Genomic DNA, 22415 nt, shown 5'->3' on the forward strand with positions numbered 1-22415 from the left:
CCTGGGATCGAGTCCCGCATCGGGCTCCCTGCTCAGCGGGGAGTCTGCTTCTCCCTCTGCCTCTCTCTCTCTCTCTCTGTCTCTCATGAATAAATAAATAAAATCTTTAAAAATATATATATATATATTTTAAGGGCATCCAAATTCAGTGTGAGGAAAACATTGCACTGCATTTATGATTATTTAAACAAACGTAAAGAGCACAGAACAATCTAGAATATAACAAAAGGCTGAAGAGAGACAATACAAACCATTTAAAACTGGATATGCGTAGCTTCTAGCAACAATAGTTAATCCATGGTTATAGAGAAGACTATAAGAGAATGTATAAAACTGCACAAACCTCCCTAGACCCACCCATGTAAGCATTCATACACTGGTGAAATTTTTAGCCATAGCTTACTTTTGCCAGCTACTCATGCCAGGATTGAAATTGTGGCAGTGCCTAAGGTCCCTGCTCTCAGAGTTCTAGAATGGGGAGGGAGGTAATAAGCAGGTAAACAAATAGACTGACAAATGATAAATGCTGGGGCACCTTGGGTGGCTCAGCCGTTAAGCGTCTGCCTTCGGCTCAGGTCATGATGCCAGGGTCCTGGGATCGAGTCCCGCATCGGGCTCCCTGCTCAGCAGGAAGCCTGCTTCTCCCTCTCCCACTCCCCCCTGCTTGTGTTCCCTCTCTCACTGTCTCTCTCTCTGTCGAATAAATAAATAAAATCTTTTAAAAAAAATGATAAATGCTTTGAGAAGAAGAAAACAATTGACAATGAAAATAGAGTGAATGGGGCAAGGGGAGCATTGAAATGGGTGGTGCCTGAGATGATATTTGAAGGCACCCCTCTAAAGAAGATCTGGGAATGGTTTTCCAAACTGAAAAAAAAAGGGTACAAAAGATAGGGGCCATCCTGCTGAGGTATAGAAAGCCAGCATGCTTGAGAGGCAGGGGGCCCCAGGGAGAGTACGCGGAGACGTAGGAGGGGGCATAAAGTGGGCAGGAGACAGAGCATAAAGCCATAACTAAGGGTGATGGGAAGGCGCTAGAGGGTTTTAAATGGGAGGGTGACACAGTTTGATTTAGATTACATAGATCACTCTGGTTCTTGTGTAAAGAACAGATTTACAGAAGTACGAGAGCCAAAGCAGTGAGGAGCTCAGGTTTAAGCCATTCTAAGAGCCAGTTCAAGAGAGGATGATGGCCCTAGACCAACAAAGTAACAGGAGGCAGTGTAAGTGGACAGATTTAAGATTTATTTTGGGGGGCGCCTGGGTGGCTCAGTCGGTTGGGCGACTGCCTTCGGCTCAGGTCATGATCCTGGAGTCCCGGGATCGAGTCCCGCATCGGGCTCCCTGCTCAGCAGGGAGTCTGCTTCTCCCTCTGACCCTCCCCCCTCTCATGCTCTATCTCATTCTCTCTCTCAAATAAATAAATAAAATCTTTAAAAAAAAAAAAAAGATTTATTTTGGAAGTGAGGCAAAGAGACTTACAACATACGAAATGACAACAAATATATTATCCTAAGTGAGAGAAGTCAAACACAAGAGACTACTTATTGTATGATTCCAAAACTTAGTGACAGAAAGCAGATGGGGTTGTTGGAGCCAGGGGTTTGGGGGTTTGGAGAGGGGATCGTCTACAAAGGACTTGAAGGAACTTTTTAGGGCAATGGAATTGACTGTTCTAGATCTCGTCTGTGGAGGTAGTTATATAATTACCAAAATGTGTCAAACATTTTGTGTGAATTGTACTGTATCACCTCAATAAAGCTAAAAAACAACACAACAAAACAAAAATGCCCCCGTGACAACAGGCCAGAAGCAACAACACTGCATGAAGCAGATCACAGAAATACATACTGCTCAGAACCATTCAGAATCTTGGAGGCCTACCTCCTACACCACCCCAGGCACACAGCAGTTATTTAGTAAATTGAAATAACGCAATCAGTTATGAGGAACGGATCAAAGGAGAATTTTCTTGGCAGGGCCCAACATTTGCATTAATAAGGAAGAGTGTTAGGTCCTTCTGAAAGAACCCAAGGGATAGAAACGAACACAAACCTAAGGAGATAAGGGATTCCTATTTGTCTGCCCCCTCTCCACCTTCATAAGGTAGTTGAGAATGATGAATCATAAAAGACACAATCACAATGAGGAGAAATTAGGTGAAAGACAGAAGCTGAGGAGAGAAGTCAATTACATTTTTTAAGACCAGTTCAATGTTTTCAAAAAGTCTGAGTGAGTTGCCATTGCTTTAACATCAGATTTTGCAGGGTGCCCGGGTGGCTCAGTCAGGCTCCATGCTGGGCATGGCACCTGCCTAAGATTCTCTCACCCCATCTCCACCTAAAAAAATTAAAAAAAAAAAAAAATCAGATTTTACAACTAAACCCAAATTTCTGGCTTCTTTTAAAAGCTAGTCTCCTCCAACTCCAGACTCAATTCCCATGTGGTCACGTGGGCTGGCACCCCCAATCTCATCCTGTGGAGGACTCACCCTCCACGTTCATTTACATCACTTGCAGTTTGCAGCTCCTGAAGACATGAATTAGGAACTGGATAATGACTCTAAGAACTTTGAAACCAGACGGAAACTTCAATACCCCGCTCCCTTTGATAACTTTATTAACCCGTTTCCCTAAATTAAGTGACTATCAATAAAAGCCCTTTACATAATGAAGAGGTCAGCAAAGCACTGTAGAAAAATGAGGAAAGGCTTGCTGAAGACACTGGGTAAAATTTGGTACTCAATCTTAAGAGCTAAAACTGAACCCTGAGTATCATAAATTTAAGGAGAGAAGGGATGCATTAGGGATTCCATGGGGTCCTGGGCTAGACAGACAAAGTAAGTATTCAGACATGGTCCCCAAATAGGACTCTGCAAGAGCCACTGGCAACATGAGGCCGATCTAACATTTTATATATGTTCTCAACACTAGGCTGCCTCACTGTGGGGAGGCCAATACGAAGCTGAATGAGGGTGTTGGTGAGCTTGAAAATGTAAACAGAATAAGGGAAGTTGTTATTGTTATTCCAAGTGATAAGAGTAAATTCCAATGTAAGGCAACACACACACACACACACACACACCTCACCTACACGGATTGGCCTGGGCAGGCCTGAGTGCAGCTATTCAGCAAAGCCCTCCAGCCGCCCACTGCCCCTGTAGGTTCCACTCAAAGTTCATCCTGGGAATCATTCAGCCTCCAAAACCTGACTCTGCATATCTCTACACCGCATTATGTGTTGATTTAAAATTTAACCTCCTCAAGACAATTTTATTTCCTTTAACTTAAAATCTTAGCGGGGTGCCTCTCTAGAACCTCCAAACGCGGTCCTCAACTTGCTGTATTTTACTGTCAGTGAAACAGGGTTTGCTAGAGCTGTGCTTCAGACTTTAAAGCGAATATAAATCACCTGAACATCCTATTAAAATGCAGATTCTTTTTTTTTAAACAGCCTTTTTTTTTTTAAAGATTTTTATTTTATTTATTTATTTGACAGAGAGAGAGAGAGCATGAGAGCAGGAACACAAGCAGGGGGAATGGAAGAGGGAGAAGCAGGCTTCCTGCCGAGCAGGGAGCCCGATATGCGACTCGATCCCAGGACCCTGGGATCATGACCTAAGCCGAAGGCAGACGCTTAACGGCTGAACCACCCATGCGCCCTAAAATGCAGATTCTGATTTAGTAGGTGGGAGATGGGGTCCAAGATTCTGTAATGCTACCGGCCCATGGGGCTGGTAGCCAAGTTCTAAGGAAAATCTGGGCATAAAACTCCATCTGCTACATTATTTAGGTTCTGTTTGTTAGAGAATACATAATTTAATAGATCACTACTATTTAATTTGCCTGAGACAATACTAATGTTACTAAGTAAACACAGAGCAGTCCAACCACCAGAGGAGGCAAATTTCAGGCCAGCTTTAATTACATCTTTCTGAAATTCTCAGGAATCCAGGGACAGATGAGTAACCCCATAAAAAGAAAGGAGTTCGGAAACTATCATGGGACTCCTATCTATTACTCAACCACAGAGCATCCATTGGCTGGCACTATACAGTGGCTGTCCCGGCTTGAGAGGCATTCACTCAGGTATTCCAACTGCATGGTATTTTAGAATCATCCATTAATTCAACGAATATTGAACACCTACTCTTAAAGCGCCAGACCTTGAAGGAGTAGCAATGTAAAAAGTAGCATTCCTTTCCTAGAGTAAAGGCTCTCCAGACTTTTTGGACCTTGATGGTACAAAAGACTCTAACCATCCCTTTTTTTTTTTTTTTTTTGAAGATTTTATTTGACAGAGAGACACAGCGAGAGAGGGAACACAAGCAGGGGGAGTGTGAGAAGGAGAAGCAGGCCTCCCTCTGAGCAGGGAGCCCGATGCGGGGCTCGATCCCAGGACCCTGGGATCATGACCTGAGCTGAAGGCAGACACTTAATGACCACCCAGGCGCCCCTAACCATCCCATTTTAAGTGACGCTTATCCAAGCACACTGGGAGGAGGAAGAATGCTATATACATTGGTTTTAGCATCAGGGGCCTGGATGTTCATATTTAAACTTCAAAGTTTCGTCTTAAAGTTAAGTCACAGGTCAAGTAATATGTCAATGATAACTGAAAATCAGATGGGAATTTCCACAATATTCCACCTCTTCAATTCAACTCCCTGTATCTTTGCCCATTTAATGCCTTACATCCCTTGAAATGGATGAGCCGTCCATTCTCCTGCTAAGGCCAAGCCTCCCCCTGGCCCCCAATGCCCCGCTTTAAGTCCCAGCTCCTCTCTCCTACTCAAGGCCATTGCTCCTGAAATTCTCTCTTCTGTGCATCAGTTTCCCCCTCGCTATTGGCTCATTTCCGTAATCATACAGAATATTCCATTTTTCTTCCCTTAAAAGAAAAAGAAAATTTTTTAAAGAAAACTCTCTTGGACACCTGGGTGGCTCAGTGAGTTAAGCGGCTGCTTTCAGCTCACGTCATGATCCTGGAGTACTGGGATCGAGCCCCGCCTTGGGCTCCCTGCTCAGCGGAGAGCCTGCTTCTTCTCCCTCTCCCTCTGCCTGCCTCTCTGCCTACTTGTGCTCTGTCAATAAATTAATAAAATCTTAAAAAAAAAAACAACAACCCCCTCTTGATCGCTCCTCTCCTTCCAGCTATTGCCCCAATTTCTCTCCTTCACTTTGCTTCAACTCCGTGAAAGGGCCTTCTATGCTCCCTGTCCCTGGCTCCTGTGATCACTTACGAAGCCACTCCAGTTAGGTGGGGGCGCCCACCATCCCACTAAAACTGCTCTTCGCAAGGTCACCAAAGAGCTTCCACATTACTAAATCCAGCAGTCAACTCTTTTGTATAGAAAAACTTCCAGAATACCTTCATGTCTGTTGAATGTAATTAATAATTTTAAAAACGAGGGCTTGTATTTTCTATATCTTTGGTATTTTTAAATTTCATTTTTTCCATAATACATTTTTTATTTTATAAAAGTATCGGTCAGCGATGGGCTAAAAACACGACAAAACGAACAAAACCTCACTGGTTCTTTACAGCCGACAATTTGAGAAGCGCTGCTCTAAATATCTTCAAATTGCAACTCCCCCACATACTTCCTATCCCATTTCCTTGCTTATTTTTTTTAATCCTTCACACCCGTCACTATATAACAAGCGACACACTCCATGCTCGAATCTTGCTTATCGGCCACCTGCCACATGAGAATGCAAACTCCAGGATGATAAGCATATGTGTCTACATGCTCGGCACAGAACAGGGCATATTTGCTGCATCAATAAATGACAGCACTCCATGCGAGAGCAGATCTAACCGAACAACCTATAACCAACCAGAACGATAAGGATGAAGTGAATGAACAATGATTTTATTTTATTTAAAAAAAAATTTTTTTTAAGATTTTATTTATTTATTTGAGAGAGAGAGGAGAGATAGAGAGCATGAGGGAGGAGGGTCAGAGGGAGAAGCAGACTCCCCGCCGAGCAGGGGGACCGATGCGGGACTCGATCCCGGGACTCCAGGATCATGACCCGAGCCGAAGGCAGTTGTTCAACCAACTGAGCCACCCAGGTGCCCCAAAAATGATTTTATTTTAAAGAACATTGTGCGGATTCCTACTGTCTGCTTAAGCAACCGGTAGGTGAATGCATGGTTGCCTAACAGCCAGACTTCTTAGTATAATCCTAAAGGGCCTAGAGGAAAGCCTAATATTGATCTAATTTTTGTTTTTGATAACCAGATTTTTATAACCCTTAAAAACTCGGCTGGTAGATGTGATGGTTAGTCTTGTATGTCAACTCGGGAAGGCTATGGTACTCAGTTATTTAATCAAACACTTATCTAGGTGTTGCTGCGCTGGTATTTTGTAGATGTGGTTAACATCTATAATCGGCTGACTTTAAGTAAAGAGATTATTATCCTCAATAATGTAAAGCAATTCCTTAAAATCAGTCTTTCTCACACATGCACACACACACACACACACGCACACACACACACACACTATTGATTGTTTCTCGAGAGAACCCGCCCTAACAGATAATATACAAGTAGGTAATAAATATCTGTAATAATAAATAAGACAAATGGCTTTAATCTTATGTAGAGGGGCGCCTGGGTGGCTCAGTTGGTTAAGCGACTGCCTTCGGCTCAGGTCATGATCCTGGAGTCCCGGGATCGAGTCCCGCATCGGGCTCCCTCCTCGGCGGGGAGTCTGCTTCTCCCTCTGCCCCTCCCCCCTCTCGTGTACGCGTGCTCTCTCTCTCTCTCTCTCTCTCTCTCTCTCATTCTCGCTCTCTCAAAATATATAATAAATAAATCTTTAAAAAAAAAAATCTTATGTAGAAAAAAGAAGTCTTTGGGATTGCACACTTTCTGTAAGAATGGAAGGGGCAGCAAAATGGGTGAAAGGGAGTCTAAAGGTACAAGTTTCCACTTATAAATCAATCAGTCATGGGGCTCTAATGCACAGCATGGTGGCTATAGTTAATAATCCTGGGCTGTATATTTTGAAGGTTGCTAAGACAATAGATCTTAAAAAGTTCTCAACACAAGAAAAAAATGTGTAATTATGTATGTTGACAGATGTTAACTAGACTTTCTGTGGTGTTCATTTTCCAATATATACAAAGATAGAATCATTATGTTGAACACCTGAAACTAATATATTATAGGTCAATTATACCTTGATAAAATTTTTTTAATAAAAAATAAAGTATACTATATTTAAAAAAAAAGAATGAAAGCACTGATGTATATTTCTGGGTCAGTTGAAAACTCTTCAGGAAACTCTCAGACTCTACTTAAAGAACCACAAATTTGATGCAGGTTGTAACTTGACCACAAATGGCAAGTTTTAATCCGCTTACCTGAAAGCCCTTCAAAATGATCCTCAACAGTTTCATTTTAAAAATTAGGCAAATTCTGTGACTTAGAGCAATTTAATCCAACTCAGTTCAATGAAGACGTGGCTTTTCGTACCTTCAAGTATGCTCCAGTCTGTACCTATTAGCTTTGTTAAATCCATTCTCAACCTCTTGATGCTTTTAGATAACTCCCTTAGCTCCAGCTCTGACCTTTCCCCAAATCCATTGTCACAGTACCTTCGGGATATTTCCATTTGGGTATCTCCCTATCAGACTACTATACACTTGACAAGCACCATCACGAGTTCATTACCTCCGGGGCTGAACTCTGCCCCCCTTTATCTCTGTCACCTGTTAGGGAGTTGCCTTACACTCCTTTCTCCCCCTTTATTTATCATACCCAACTGGTCAACACATTTCTTTATAAATACTTATTTTAAATGTAAATCAGATTCCCTTTCAGTTTCATTTATATGGTGTCAACTTACCTACTCCCTCCCCCCCACCTACTGATAACCGAAGATAAGGCAGAGGTAGGAAGCCTTTTCCCCAAAATCTGTTTTAACAACTGATACAGAGATATGAATAAAGTCAATTTGAAATGACAGCACATTAAAATAGAACTTAATTAAAGGCCACCAAAGGAAAAAGAACCAAGCTAAAAGGAAGGCTAGAAATGTCATAGATCTATCTTTGGTGGCCCAGTTTTATTCCAAAAGAAATATAGATAAGAAATAATACCCATTCCTGGGTTTTTCGTTTGTGGAATGACTTTAAAGGAAATAGAAATTATGTGTTGGGGCTTTATCATGGGCTACTTTTACATTTTTTAAATACTCATAAAAATTCCATTTTTCACCCTATTTTACAAATGAAGAAACAATCAAAGAGATTAAGCAACGTGGTGGTCACACAGCGGGTCAGTGGCAGGGCTGAATTTCAAATCCTGCTCTCTCAAGCCCACTGTTTCTATAATTTATAGAGTGCTACATACATATTCATTCAATGTATTTTTGCCATTATTAATAACTTGCTTGACTCAAAATAGGTTTATAAACAGAAATCAGCATCAACAAATGAGTTCAACAAGTCTGGAAATTAGCTTCAATATGGGATAACATAGAGAGACTTCATTTGCATTTCTTCATTTTTCCAATTTAAGGTCAATGGAAGAGAACAATTCATTTAGGAAGTATAAATGGTGTTAACAGCACTCACCATCTCCAGTGCAGAAGGAACTCCAGTTAACATTTTATAAAGTGGAAGGGGCCCAAGTAAATTTGCCAAAAGGAGGAATATGGAAATTCTGCCCACAGCCAGAACAATGGACACAGATTTGTCAAAACAAAGAACAGTAAAGTGAGGAAAGGCCATTCGTCCAGCCCTAGTTGTGCTACTTCATGACTATTTTTCCAGTTGCTCATTTCCTATTCAAACTCTAACAAAGAAAAAGATTAAACAAAAGATTTAACTTTTTACACATTTATATTATCCTTTAGCAGAGTCAAAAACACCGCAAACAGTAAGTTATAGCCTTCAACATCCAAACCAGGGAAAACAATCCCCAATCAGGTAACAAACTCCAATATCAAAGTCACCCAATTCAGTTCTACAAAAGGAACCTTCAAGACTTGATGGCCACTGTGCATCTTTGGTGCAACTTTAAAGTTTTAATGCTCATACAGACTAAATTTACCCATAGTTATCAGGAGGTTATTACCGCACTGAACTAATCAATATGTATTTGGCTTCTTCCATCTTGACCTTGGGATTTATGTCAATGAGCTACATCTGGACAGCTGGGAAACAACATCAGTAATCAGTCAGGAGGTCAGTTAGGCTGGAGTTTAAAGTACAAAGCTGAAACAACAGGCCTTGGAAATACAGCCACAAAATAATGCCCAGGGCACTCTCTATTTAAACACTTGTGTGGGCTGCATTTTTCTTCCTTGGATCATACCCTGCTTTTGAGTGGTGCTTCTCGGTTACTAGTCTCTAGGAGTCAAGGACCACCTAAGTCCTCTGAAAACCATTTTGTGCCCTTGCATTTATAATACGGTCTTTTTTCCCTGGTAAACCAAAAGCACTTACTAGCCATTGCGGTATTGCCCTGGTGCTTCATCAAACTATAGTTAAACGGTCAGCCAAAGAAGACATTAAGTGGGCTTCCGCTCTATGCAACTCCCCCCCTCCGCCCACCCCAACACGCACACACTCGGTCGCACACCCATGCAGCCACGGAAAGAAAACTTCTGCGTAAACAGAGAACACGAATCCACAGATCCAACTCCCATTACTAGTTACTCAAGCACAAATTAAGGACGTGCCAATTTTATATAGGGATTTTGTTTTTAAACTCTTTTAAGAAACTAATTTTTATCTATACTTTCCATCGATTCAGGGAAGCGCTGCGTAAAACAGGTAGTCTACAACCTCCTGTCACTTCGTGGTGGGATTTTAAAGGACTACACTCAAGGGCTCGGTGCTAACGTTCAATTCCCAGCCCCAACCTGGCGGGTACTTAAACTCCTACGACCACAGAGTCACTTGGACGTTCCAATTTGCGTTGATCTTTGAGGGGCCTGAGTGTTTGTATTAGGAAAGGGAGGTGGGGGTGGAAGGCCAGTTTGCACAGATCTTTGTTTGCTCAAGGGGCTAGCCTCAGTGGGCGTTCTGGAACACGTGCAGAGCGCCGGCAAAACAAAACCGACCTGGGGTGCGGGGGGAGGGGTGGGGGAGGGAAGCACCTTCGGATTAACAGAGCTCAGCGGGATAACTGCTCTGCAGGAGCCCACTGCCTTGTGCCCAAGCGGGTGCTGGCTGTCCAGACAAGAGCACCCCCCCCCGCTGGGGAGTCCTGGCTCCTGGCGGGTCCCGCGCCTGGGAACCCCATCCCTGAGCTCTACACCTGGGCTTCGGGAGCAAGTGACGACGGGCATGGGGGGGGGCGGAGGGGCGGGAGGTGCTGCAGGGCCCGCTTGTTGCTGTTTTCACCTCCTGAAATCCTGTGTCACCTTCCGACCGGTCATTTTCCCCGTGGCCTGGACTCGACGGGTCCGGGTGTCTCCCTGCAATAGCTCCATTCAGGCGCTGGCTTCTGAAATCCCCCCTGCCCTCGGCTCCCCCAACCTCGCCCTCCCCAGAAGTGGGCGCGCAAGCCGAGCTTCCCTGGCACTTACACGTGGCCACAGCGGGTCCGGACGGGCTGGTGCAACACCTCGAGGCACACGGAACAGTCGAAGGACGTGACGGGCAGCTCGGGGTCCCCCTTGCGCTCCAGGGCCCGCGGGGCGGCCGAGGCGGGGGCGGATTTGCCGCTATCGCTGCTCAGCACAGAGCCCATCGCTGCGCCTCTCGCCCAGACAGCTGCCAAGGGCTCAGCGCCTGCTGCCGGGTTGTTTTGTTGTCCTGCGGTAGAGGGAGGAAGGAAGTCCCGGCCCAGCTGTGCTCGCCGCCTCCCCGCGCGCCCAGCTAGAGCAACCTAGCAGCAGGCTCAGCCGCGGCGCCCAACCTCCGTCTAGGGCAGACGAGTGCGTGGCAGCGCCTGGAATTGGCTTTCGCGTGGAGACGTGCCGGCGGACGCGGCCGCCGCACGGTGCGCGCTGCGACAGCCCGGGCTCCTGGGAGGATTGAAACCTGAAACCTCAACTGCGGAGCAGAGGACCTGGGCCCGCTGTGAGCCTTCCGGGCTCTCGCAGGCAGCCTCCTTACCCATTCTTGCATGTTCGAGAGAGTGTGGGTCTGGTGGTGCTTTATGCGAACCAGAACGCCTTTGTAAGGTGATGGTCCTGTCTGCCCTGCACTGTTGTAATCATAATAGGCAACAAAGACGATCTATGACTGAGCGTGTCCTAAGACAGTGCTAACCAGGACTCCAGTCATGGAGTCAATACTCCATTAATGGAGAGGTAGCATGGGGCGGTGGAAAGGGTTCTGGAGAGCCGGATTTCCTGGGCTCAGGGTCCCCTGCTGTTGATCATACTCCCTGCCCCATTCTCTTTTAGACATGACCAAATATATCGTTTTGTAAGTTACACATGTGGGGCTCCTGGGTGGCTCAGTCGGTTAAGGGTCAGCCTTCTGCTTGGGCATGCTCTCCGGGTCCTGGGATCAAGCCCCCACATCAGGCGCCCTGCTCAGCGGGGAGCCTGCTTCTCCCTCTCCCTCTGCCCCTCTCCCTCTGCTTGTGCGCTCTCTCTCTCTCTCAAATAAATAAATAAATAAATAAATAAATAAATAAATAAATAAAATCTTTTAAAAAAAAAGTCACACATTTAATAAGATTTCTTTAGTGCCAACTGCATGCCAGTGATGGGAACACAGTTCCTGACAAGGAGACAAAATCCCAGTTCTCACAGAACTTACTTTATAAAAACAAAACCAAAAGCATTTATTTTGAGATAATTACAGATTCACATGCTTATCATTTATACATAACACATAGTAATATATGATCCACACTATACATCAAGCAATAATACATGTAATACATAATAGTCCCATAAACTTTACCCAGTTTCCCCCAAAGTTTACTTTTAATGAGAAGATATAAGTAACCAACAGATAAATAAATGAACAAGATCATTTCAGATGATAAGAGCCATGAAGAAGGTAAAACAGGGACTGAGGATGGGAGTGGGGATGATAAGAAGGTCAGAGAAGACTTTTTGGATAAGGCAACATTTGAGTAGTCATGAATAATGAAAAGGAGTCAGCCATTCAAAGATGCAGAAAAAAGCTTGCCAAGCACTGGGACCAGTGAGTGAGCAAGGAACAAAGAACAGAAAGAAGCCATGTGGAGACAGAGCACAGGGGCCCAGCAGGGTAGAACGGGGTCCCTTAAGATAGGGCCCGATTATATTCAGTCTCATAGGCCAGGACCAAGAGTTTGGATTTTATTTCAAAACCATGATTTCATTTACTATGACTGTTTTGTGGTTTCAAAAAGCTAAGAACAAAATAAGAATGGAAGCAGAGAAACCAATCAGAGGAGACTAAGTTAGCCCAAGTGAGGATGGTAATGACTCAAACCAGGGAGTTATCTGGGTTTGGGATACATTTATGAGATTTGGGATACATTTATGAGAATGACCCAAAGGGACTTGCAAATGAATGGGATATAGAGGTGAAGGAAAGAGAGCCATCCCTATCTTTAAAGATTTTATTTACTTGAGAAAGAGGGAGAGTGCATGCTCTAGTGGGGGCGGATGGGGGAACAGAAGGGGAGGGGTAGGGACAAGCCAACTCCTCGCTCAGTGCAGAGTCCAACAGAGGGCTCTATCTCACCACCCTGAGATCATGACCTGAGCCAAAAGCAAGAGTTGGACGCCTGACCGACTGAGCCCCCCAGGTGCCCCTGTTTTTCTTTTATAGGGATGATGGGGTACCTGGGGGGGCTCAGTCAGTCAGGTGTCCAACTCTTGCTTTCGGCTCAGGTCATGATCTCAGGGTCATGAGATGGAGCTCCACATTGGGCTCCATGCTGGGTATGGAGCCTGCTTAAGATTCTCTTCCCCTCTGCCCCTCTCCCACACTCATGTGTACACACGCTCACATGAGATCTCTTTCCCTATAAAATAAATAAAATCTTAAAAAAAAAAGAAAAAGAAACCCTTCCCTTGATTCCACATGTCCCTCAGCTCCTGCCCTACATCCTCTTGAAGGCCAAATTTCTTGACCTGCTTCTCCACCAGGTGTGTCTCCATTTCTTAATTATCCTCTCTTTATCCAGTTCAACCTGGGGTCTGAACCGACCACTCCACTTCCATCTGTCTAAAAGTTGCTTCATTACCAGTGTCACCAGTGGCCTTCATGTAGCTAAATCCAATAGAATCTTTTTAGTCTTTTTCTTCCATGACCTTTCAACTACATTTGTCGGTATAGAGCACTCCCTCCTTGGAGAAACTCTTTGGCTTTCCCTCTTTCTTTCTGGCTGTTCTTCCCCATCTCCTTCGCTGGCCTCTTCTTCTCCATGGAAAAGCTAAGTGCTGGAAGTCCTAGGATTCTGTCTTAGGACCTTTTCTCATTCCTTGCTCCCTCCCTAAGAATCTCAAAACACATAGCTTCTATTACCATCTTGGTTCCAAAGACTTCCAAGTCTTTATCTCTACCTGGGCCACTCAAATACCCAACCACTTACTTGACATTACCACCTGATTGCTTCAGGCACCTTCAGTTCAACCTGTCCAATAATGAACTCATGATAGTAAATTACCCCCTGTTCTACTTCCAGTTGTTTATCCCTCTCTTAGTAAATGGCTCTACAATCTAGCTGGTAGCTCAATCCAGATGCCTGGGCGCCATCTCGAGTTCTTCCCCTTCCTCATTCACACTGAATCAACGACAATCACAATCACAATTCTGCCTCCAGTGTATCTCTCAGTAGCTCTTGAATGGGTTCATTTTTCTCTATCCCCATGGCCAGCACATATTTTAAATCATTGCATTCTTTTTGTGGCCTGTTGCAGTAGTTTCTACCTGTTACTCCTGCTACACCTGCTTCCACTCTTGCCATTGTCCAATCTATTAAGCACATTGCAACTAAAGTGATCTATTGAAAAGCAAAATTCATCCCATGCTTAAAGTTTTTAATGGTTCTCCATAACCCTTAAAATTAAATTCCAGATCTTTAATAGGATCTACAAAGTCCTGCGCGATCTTTCTCTTTCAATAAATATAATAAATTAAGATGCCTTTGGTGGTAGGGAATTTCAACTAAAACTGCCTGAATCAATAAGGATATTATCTAAGGTAAGCTAGTCCAGAGGTGAGCACTTCCAGAATTGGCTCAGTAGTTCAGTGATGTCCTCAGGTGTCCAGCCTCTTGCTATCCCCGGTGTCTCAACACTGCCTTCCTCAGGGCAGAAAAATGGCAAGAGCAGTTCCAACGATCACATCTACACAAAACAATCTCCAAGACCAGAAAGGAAAGATGGAGATTCTCCTTCTACCTCTGTCCTTTTATATGGGAGGAAAATGTTTCCTAGAGGCCTTCTTTTGCAGATTTCCCCTTATATCTCACTGATCCAGATAGGGTCCCATGACCATCCTTAAACCAATCACTAGCAAAAGACTGAAGTACTATCTGAACAATACAACTGGGGGTTCTTTTACCAAGAAAGATGAGGATAAGGCAATTGGATAGGCTGACAATAAGGATTCCCCGAATAACCATTTTTGACCCCATCTGCTATCACTCTCTCCCTTATTTTCCCTGGTCCTAAATTTCTCTACTTCTTTCAATTCCTTGAGTAACTAAGTTCTCTCTGACCTCAGGGCCTTTACACATGCTTTTTTGCTCTGCCTGAACACTTCCTGCCAATACCCACCACTCTCAACTTCCTCTAAGTTAAAGTTCAGGTCTTAAGTTTGGTGACTGTCTATACCACATCCATCTCATATTATCTCCTTGATTTTCTCATTGCCTGCTGCATTTGCCTTCCTATTTATCTTGCTGGAGACTACTTCATGAGTTAGAGATAATGGATGTAAAGTACCTGACATGTAGGAGATGAGACATATATTTATATATGTAATTCAATACTAATCTTGCAAGGTAGATATTATTGTTCCCATTTTATAAGCTCAGAGAATTTAACTTAGCAAAGGCCACATAGCAAATAAGTGGCAAAACAATGTTTTAATCCTAGATCTCCTTTTATTTTAAAATTCATGTGCTTGTGGTATCTGGGTAGCTCAGTCGGTTAAGCATCCCACTCTTGCTTTTGGCTCAGGTCGGGACCTCAGGGTGGTGGGATCCAGCTCCATGTCAGCCTCCCTGCTCAGCGGGGAGTCTGCTCTTCTCCCTCTCATTCTGCTCCTGCCCCCTGCTTGCACTGATGCACTTGTGAACTCTCTCTCTTCCTATCTAAAATAAATGAGTATATCTTTTAAAAAATAAAAAATAAAATAAAATAAAATAAATAAAATAAAATCCATGTGCTTTTCACTAAGGAGTTTGTGTAGAGATAAGAAGCACTAAGAATCTTAGAAAAGAATAAGACAAAATTAAGGAAAATGGAATATGGGAGGCTAGGTAAAAATGAAACATCTGATATTATTCATAAAGGTCTTAATAAACTTATGAAGGTGACAATAATGATGATGATGATGGTATCAGCCAGAAATAAATTCACAATTCAGATTCTAGGTCCTAGATAGCATCAGTATAGATTAGTATAAAGGAAATTTCAAAGCCTTATGATCAACATCTCTGATATCACATGGAGCGGGAAGAAATACTTTTACTATATGATCTTTTGCACATTTTGACATTTGTACTGTGTGTATCCATTGCGATAGATAAAAATTAGCAATTTTACATACATATGTCCTTTAATTCAACAATTATACTCTTTGAACCAATGTGTGGACAAACATGTGCACAAGAAGGCATAATCAGGAATGTTCTTTGTAGCATTGTCTATAACACCAAAAATTTGCAACCAACAAAATTTCCATTCATAGAGGAATGATTAAATATATTGTAGTCCACACATGCTGTGGAAGGCAATGTAATTGTTAAAAAGAACAAGCAAAAATTTTATAGCACTTAACTATATATTAGATAGCAGTCTAAGTGCTTTATATGTGTTAACTAATTTATTTTTTTGTTTTGTTTTGTTTTGGTGGGCAGCAAAGCAAAGTTTATTGAGAGTACAGTGAAGTGCAGATAGTACAAAGCTCCCCAAAAGGGAGGAGAGCCGAGAGGGTTGCCCTGTATTAACTAATTTAATCTTCATAATATCCCTAGGACATAGGTAACTAATATCCTGACTTCCAAGAAAGAGAGGGACAGATAACTTGAAAACTTGCCTTAGATCACATTTATGGTAAAAAGCAGAGTTGGGAGTCCCATCCAGGAAATCTGGTTCTTCATGTCTATGAACTTCATACAGTCCTGGCCTTCCTCTATTGTGGATAATATGGAGGTATCTCTAAGACACTGTTAACTTAAAAAGGAAGCTATTGAAGAAAGGGATGTTATTAAACAAGACAAAAATCAATATAAGGTATACCTCTCATGGAGAAAAAGCATTATATATTTCTCACTGAAGGAAGGCAGTACAGTGCATTTTCAAGATCCTAGCTTTTTCTCTTGCTCCCTGAGTGACCTTGGCACGTTACTGCTTTGGTCTTAGTTTCCTCGGTTGAAAAACACAGATACTGTTTACTTGTAGCACTGTGGGAGGTTGACTGCTCGAACTCACAACCCCAAGATCAAGAATCGCATGCTCTATAGACTGAGCCAGCCCAGAAGCTGCATTTTTAACAGTCGCCCAGCTGGTTCTGATGCAGGGGTCAACGGACCATTCTTTGAGAAATATGATTCCACACGATGGGCAGCAGACACTTCGGGTTACTTTGACAAGAACAGAGATGTCAGGTAGGAGGAAAGCAGTCACTTACATTCATTCCTAATGTAATCTGTCCACAACCATGACCATGCCTCCACAATACCGGAGACATTACACTGGTTCAATACCCTGGCACTGAAACATACATACTTCTGAATTTACCAAGACCATTAAAAAACTTCCTACCCATTAACCTACAGAGAGTAATAAAGATTCAGAGTATTCTACAGAAATATAAATATCCAAGAAGTGATCTTGAATAGTATTTAGCACACCTCCACCATTTGTTGTTTGATAGTAAAATGAGGCACTCTTCTCTTCTTCAGGGGAGAAGGACATCATCACAAATGAAGTCCTATCGAATGAAAAGACCCAGGAGTTCAACCAGAGGAGCCAGGCAAGTGCCTGGATCTTCTGCCTTGGTTTCAGCATAGCTGGTTTTTCCAATCTGAATATTGTAGCTGGCCGGTCTTACTCCCAGTCGTTGCTAGGTTTCCCAGATAACATTTCGGCAGCTATTCTGCCCATCGCAGTTTCCTGCGTTGTGAACAGTCCCACGACAGCATGTCCTCAAAGTGTGTGCATTTCTCCAGGAATGACTCAGTGAATATTCCTGTGACTTTTAGTGGCTCGCACAACTATGTAATGATTGAACCAAGTCCACATTTGGGGTGTTTTACTTCAATGACTGTGAAGTCATGACATGCTTGGAACAGGAAAGGGTCACAGAAGGCATCTGACCTAGTCCTCTCATCTTGCAGATAAGTAAACATTCCCAGCGAGGTGAAAGCGTTCGAGCTGCATCCTTCAGCACCTCAAATGGACACATTTGAAAGAAAAATTAAGTCATTAAGTACTTGGGAAGAACCGACTTATTTACGAGCTATTTGGGGAGGCAAGATCACAAATGGTGAAAATAAAAGTAACAATAAATGATTTAAATAGTAACTTATTTTTTTATTATAATTTTTTATTTATTTATTTTTATTTATTTATTTGAGACAGAGAGAATGAGAGAGAGAGAGAGCACATGAGAGGGGGGAGGGTCAGAGGGAGAAGCAGACTCCCTGCCGAGCAGGGAGCCCAATGCGGGACTCGATCCCGGGACTCCTGGATCATGACCTGAGCCGAAGGCAGTCGCTTAACCAACTGAGCCACCCAGGCGCCCTTTATTATAATTTTTTAAAGTAATCTCTACACCCATTGGGGGGCTCGAACTTATTTTTTTTTATTAGTTTTTGATGTAGTGTTCCATGATTCATTGTTTGTGCATAATACCCAGTGCTCCACGCAGAACGTGCCCTCTTTAATACCCATCACCAGGCTAACCCATCCCTCCACCCCCCAAGGGGCTAGAACTTATGACCAGAAGATCAAGAGTCCATGCTCTATGGACTGAGGCAGCCAGGTGCCCCTATTTAAATAGTAGTTTAAAACCAAATTAGAAGAAATAGATTAATTGCATACAAATATAAGATCTTTTTTGTGATTTTGCACGACACCAATAATTATATAAATAGTTTGCCATTGGACATCCTTTTATTACCCATATAACGAGCCATCTTTTATCACGGGAGTTTGTGATTAATTGCCTACAAATATAAGATCTTTTTTGTGATTTTGCACGACACCAATAATTATATAAATAGTTTGCCATTGGACATCCTTCTATTACCCATATAACGAGCCATCTTTTATCACGGGAAAATGTTTATGCTTTAGCTTTAATTCCAAAAAACGTGATTGCTTCCTGTGCTGCCATTATAAGCAAATAATATAGATAAATGATGTCTTTTCATTTGGGGAGGAGGTAGAAGTATATTTTTTTCTTTTTTATTGTTATGCTAATCACCATACATTACATCATTAGTTTTTGATGTAGTGTTCCATGATTCATTGTTTGTGCATAACACCCAGTGCTCCACGCAGAACGTGCCCTCTTTAATACCCATCACCAGGCTAACCCATCCTCCCACCCCTCTCCCCTCTAGAACCCTCAGTTTGTTTTTCAGAGTCCATCGTCTCTCATGGTTCGTCTCCCCCTCCGATTTATCCCCTTCATTCTTCCCCTCCTGCTATGGTAGAAGTATATTTTATCAGTATATAAGAGTATATGTAAATATGTTCCTATTATGGAAGGCTTCTTTAAGCTAGCAGATGATAATAAAAAGAACAACAGATACTATTTTAATTGGTTACTATGGGTTACACACAGTGTTTAACAGTCTATATGTATATGGTTGTGTATGTATGTGTCGATAACAATTCAACCACATATATATGTATAAATACATGTGCATTTACATACATATGTGTGCATATAGTTTAATGTTTATGAAAACAGTTTTTTCTTATCCCCTTTTCAAAATTTAAGCTCAGAGAGAAACTTGCCCAAAGCCAAACAATCTCTATATAGTCATGTTGTTTCAGCCTCCTAAAAGTCTTTGCTTTTGACCATCATACAAACATGGTACCAATTTTTTCCATCCTACCAGCAGACATATAGGTCAGACTGAGTCTGTTTTGCTTATGCTGCTTGTTTTTTTAGTGTTAGAAGTTTAACATTCTGAATTCCCAAATCCCGGAAAATAACAGGATATGGCAAAAACTGGCAGACTGGATTTTTTTAAGGCACATCATTGGTAACTTAACGTATCTTATAATATTGAAGATGTCCCTGGAATAGAGCAGATGTAAACTTCATTATACTGATTTTACAAATGGAAAACTCAAGCAAATAAAGAGGCCTAACACACATTTACTTCTAGCCGATGCCCTCAAGATTGGAAACATAGGTCAGTTGAAAAATAAACAAACAGAAATTATGGTAGAGGTTTAACTCCAATGATCTGAAGTGGCAACAACAATTAGTAGAGAGATTTTATGCAGAAATTTCGGGGAAGCTTGGTGGTAAGAGCTATTCTTCTGGGACTCCAGCTAAAAGATCAACCTCTCTTCAAACAATAGCATCGTGGTTAAGAGTTGTGGGCTTCATTTTCTGACATCCTATCAGAACCCGTGTCAGGGGACGCCTGGGTGGCTCAGTCGGTTGAGCGTTTGCCTGGGATCGAGTCCCACATCGGGCTCCTTGCTCAGCGGGGAGCGTGCTTCTCCTTCTCCCTCTGCTGCTCCCCCTGCTTGTACTCATGCTCTCTCTCTGACAAATAAATGAGATATATTTTTTAAAAAAACCTGTATCAGTGGTACCATGTGAAAGAACTGTGGTGTCCTCAGATGTTGACATCAACAGCAAATTGCCTATAAGAAAGTGTTAGAGCAACCACATTCTGTGTGTTGTTTGTGTTCCTCTCCCCCTCTCCCTGTTTCTATTTGGTCTTTTCTTTCTTTTTTTTTTTTAAGATTTTATTTATTTATTTATTTTTTTTTTTGAGAGAGAGAGAGAGAGAGCACATGAGAGGGGGTAGGGTCAGAGGGGGAAGCAGACTCCCTAAGCAGGGAGCCCGATGCGGGACTCGATCCCGGGACTCCAGGATCATGACCTGAGCCGAAGGCAGTCGCTTAACCAACTGAGCCACCCAGGTGCCCTGGTCTTTTGTTTCAACAGCTAGAAAAGTGGGGCAGGGTGGAGAGACGTGGTCCATGTGGGACTTAGAGGCCACGGACAAAAGTAGGTGCACGCCCATGGATCAGGTGGGATGATGACGTGGAGCAAGGCAACTGTCCAGATGCTGTCCTAGGTGCACAAACCTTTCTCAAAGCTGGTGCCCCACCAGAGCAGGTGGCATGATGGCTGGATGGAGTCACTCTCTGTCCCTTTACAATGAGCAAAAGCTGTTGAAGGAACAGATGCTATGAATCAGTGGACACTGGATGAAGTTTATTAATTTTATGACTTCAACTGGGATTACTAAAAGGGTAGAATTTCTCCAACCTCCGTACAATATGCCAAAACAACATGTCATCACTGGTTATGAGTTTATTAAAAGCACAATATCCAAGATTATAGAAAAGATCGTATAAAGAGAATTAACTTAAATCCATAAATCCTTCTTCATGGCCCTGGGTAATTGGATACAGTGTGTTAAGAATTTGCCACGATTGTTTTTAATATATGTATATAGCTCTAATGAATTGTATTGGCCTATTTTCTTCTTCTAATTGATTCCAATATAAAACTGGCCACCTACCATTCAACTTATGAAACCGGCTGCTCTTAAAATGCCAACATGTGTATGGTGAACAATTTTGTGATCAGAAATGCATCGATACAGTCTGTCAAATTTGAAGCTATTAATTTTGTAATTTACATACGAGTCTAATAAAAAACCATTCCACTTAAAGAAAAATAAGCAGCTATAAGTTTGCCTTATATTTCACCTTTATGTACAATTGCTAACCATAATACGTAAACTAACAAACTCAGGAGACTTAATGACAATATTGCTTTATTAGATTTGCTTTAGAGAATTATCTGGAACTCCGCTGTTGAATAAGAACGAATAGCCAGAAGGCTGGCCAAAAACTGAAGTTATTAACAGTGATCTGTAGAGTAGCAGTCGTACGAAGGACAAGAGGGCTTTAAACGGAATGATGTTTATGTTAAAGTAATATAAAATTCACATTCATGGGCGCCTGGGTGGCTCAGATGGTTAAGCGTCTGCCTTCGGCTCAGGTCATGATCCCAGGGTCCTGGGATCGAGTCCCGCATCGAGCTCCTTGCTCAGCGGGGAGTCTGCTTCTCCCTCTCCCTCTGCCTCTCCCCCTGCTTGTTCTCTGTCTGTCTCGCAAATGAATAAATAAAAAAAATCTTTAAAAAAAATTCACATTCATCAAAGATTAACTCGACTCTAAACACAAAATTGTAGGAATAAAAACGAAGCGAAAAAAATTTAAACGGAACCACCATGCCCCTGGCACATAGAAGGCCTAACTCAGAAATAATGGCCTTTTCCACAGGGAAGTGGTATCCTCTGTCTAGCGGGTCTCCGTGGTATCGAAGTGAATACGGAAAAATCACGTGATTCTAGGTCAGCAGTTGCAGAGGTAAGGGAAAAAATCATTGTTTTCTTTAAGGCTCTGGAGAATCCTCTTACAGGAGACAGTGGAAAAATCAATGCCAGATGGCTCTCAAGGAGATGCTGCTAATGTTTCTGCTACTGCAACAAAAAAATTCCCTCACAGTGAATCAATGCAGCCATGCAGCCCTGGAAGCCTCGCGGCTGGGGGCACCCCCCCACCTCCCCAGTGGAGGACTGCGCCTTCCTCAGTCTCCCCCGTACAGGCCAAGGAAAGACGGTTTCTCACCGTGCCAGTGACTTATGGCTTGGTTCAGACAAAGCAGCAGAAAATGTCCCCCTTTTCATTTCTTATTTGTTGTTGAAATGCTATTTTAACCACTTAAAGAAAATTTATAAATAATATACTTATAAGGCACTTACTGTGGGCTAGTAAAGTGCGAAGGGCATTACTTTTTTTATTGTAGTTTAATTGACATACAACAATTTATGACACGGGGCTTGAGCTCACAACCCTGAGATCAAGACTTGGGCTGAAGAGTCAGACGCTTAACTGACTGAGCCTCAATGACACCTTCTTTATCCATTCATCCATCAGTGGACAGACACTGAGGTTGTTTCCATATCTTGGCCATTGTGAATAATGCTGCAATGAGCACAGAGGGGCATATACATTTTCCAATAAGTGTTTTCTTTTTCTTCGGATAAAT

At 42.6% G+C, this 22415-nt stretch overlaps 1 protein-coding gene across 3 annotated transcripts in view; it reads right to left on the bottom strand.

The window, feature by feature from the left end:
* The window catches only part of RNF125 (ring finger protein 125), a 47166-nt gene extending 36266 nt beyond the window's left edge, over positions 1-10900 (bottom strand). The window contains exon 1 of one of the 3 annotated variants that reach the window (XR_003211084.2): positions 10553-10900. Coding sequence is in view for 2 of the 3 variants with exons in the window: in XM_025886435.2 (XP_025742220.1) it covers positions 10553-10716 (164 nt within the window). In the remaining variant the exon portion in view is untranslated. The remainder of the gene's footprint in view (positions 1-10552) is intronic. The other 2 variants (XM_025886435.2, XM_025886436.2) reach the window with 2 other exon arrangements.
* Between the last annotated feature and the right edge of the window lie 11515 nt (positions 10901-22415).

Source organism: Callorhinus ursinus, unplaced genomic scaffold (assembly GCF_003265705.2).
Source record: "Callorhinus ursinus isolate GAN/ISIS: 27379988/994484 unplaced genomic scaffold, GSC_fseal_2.0 scaffold11, whole genome shotgun sequence".
NCBI classification, from domain to species: Eukaryota; Metazoa; Chordata; class Mammalia; order Carnivora; family Otariidae; genus Callorhinus; species Callorhinus ursinus.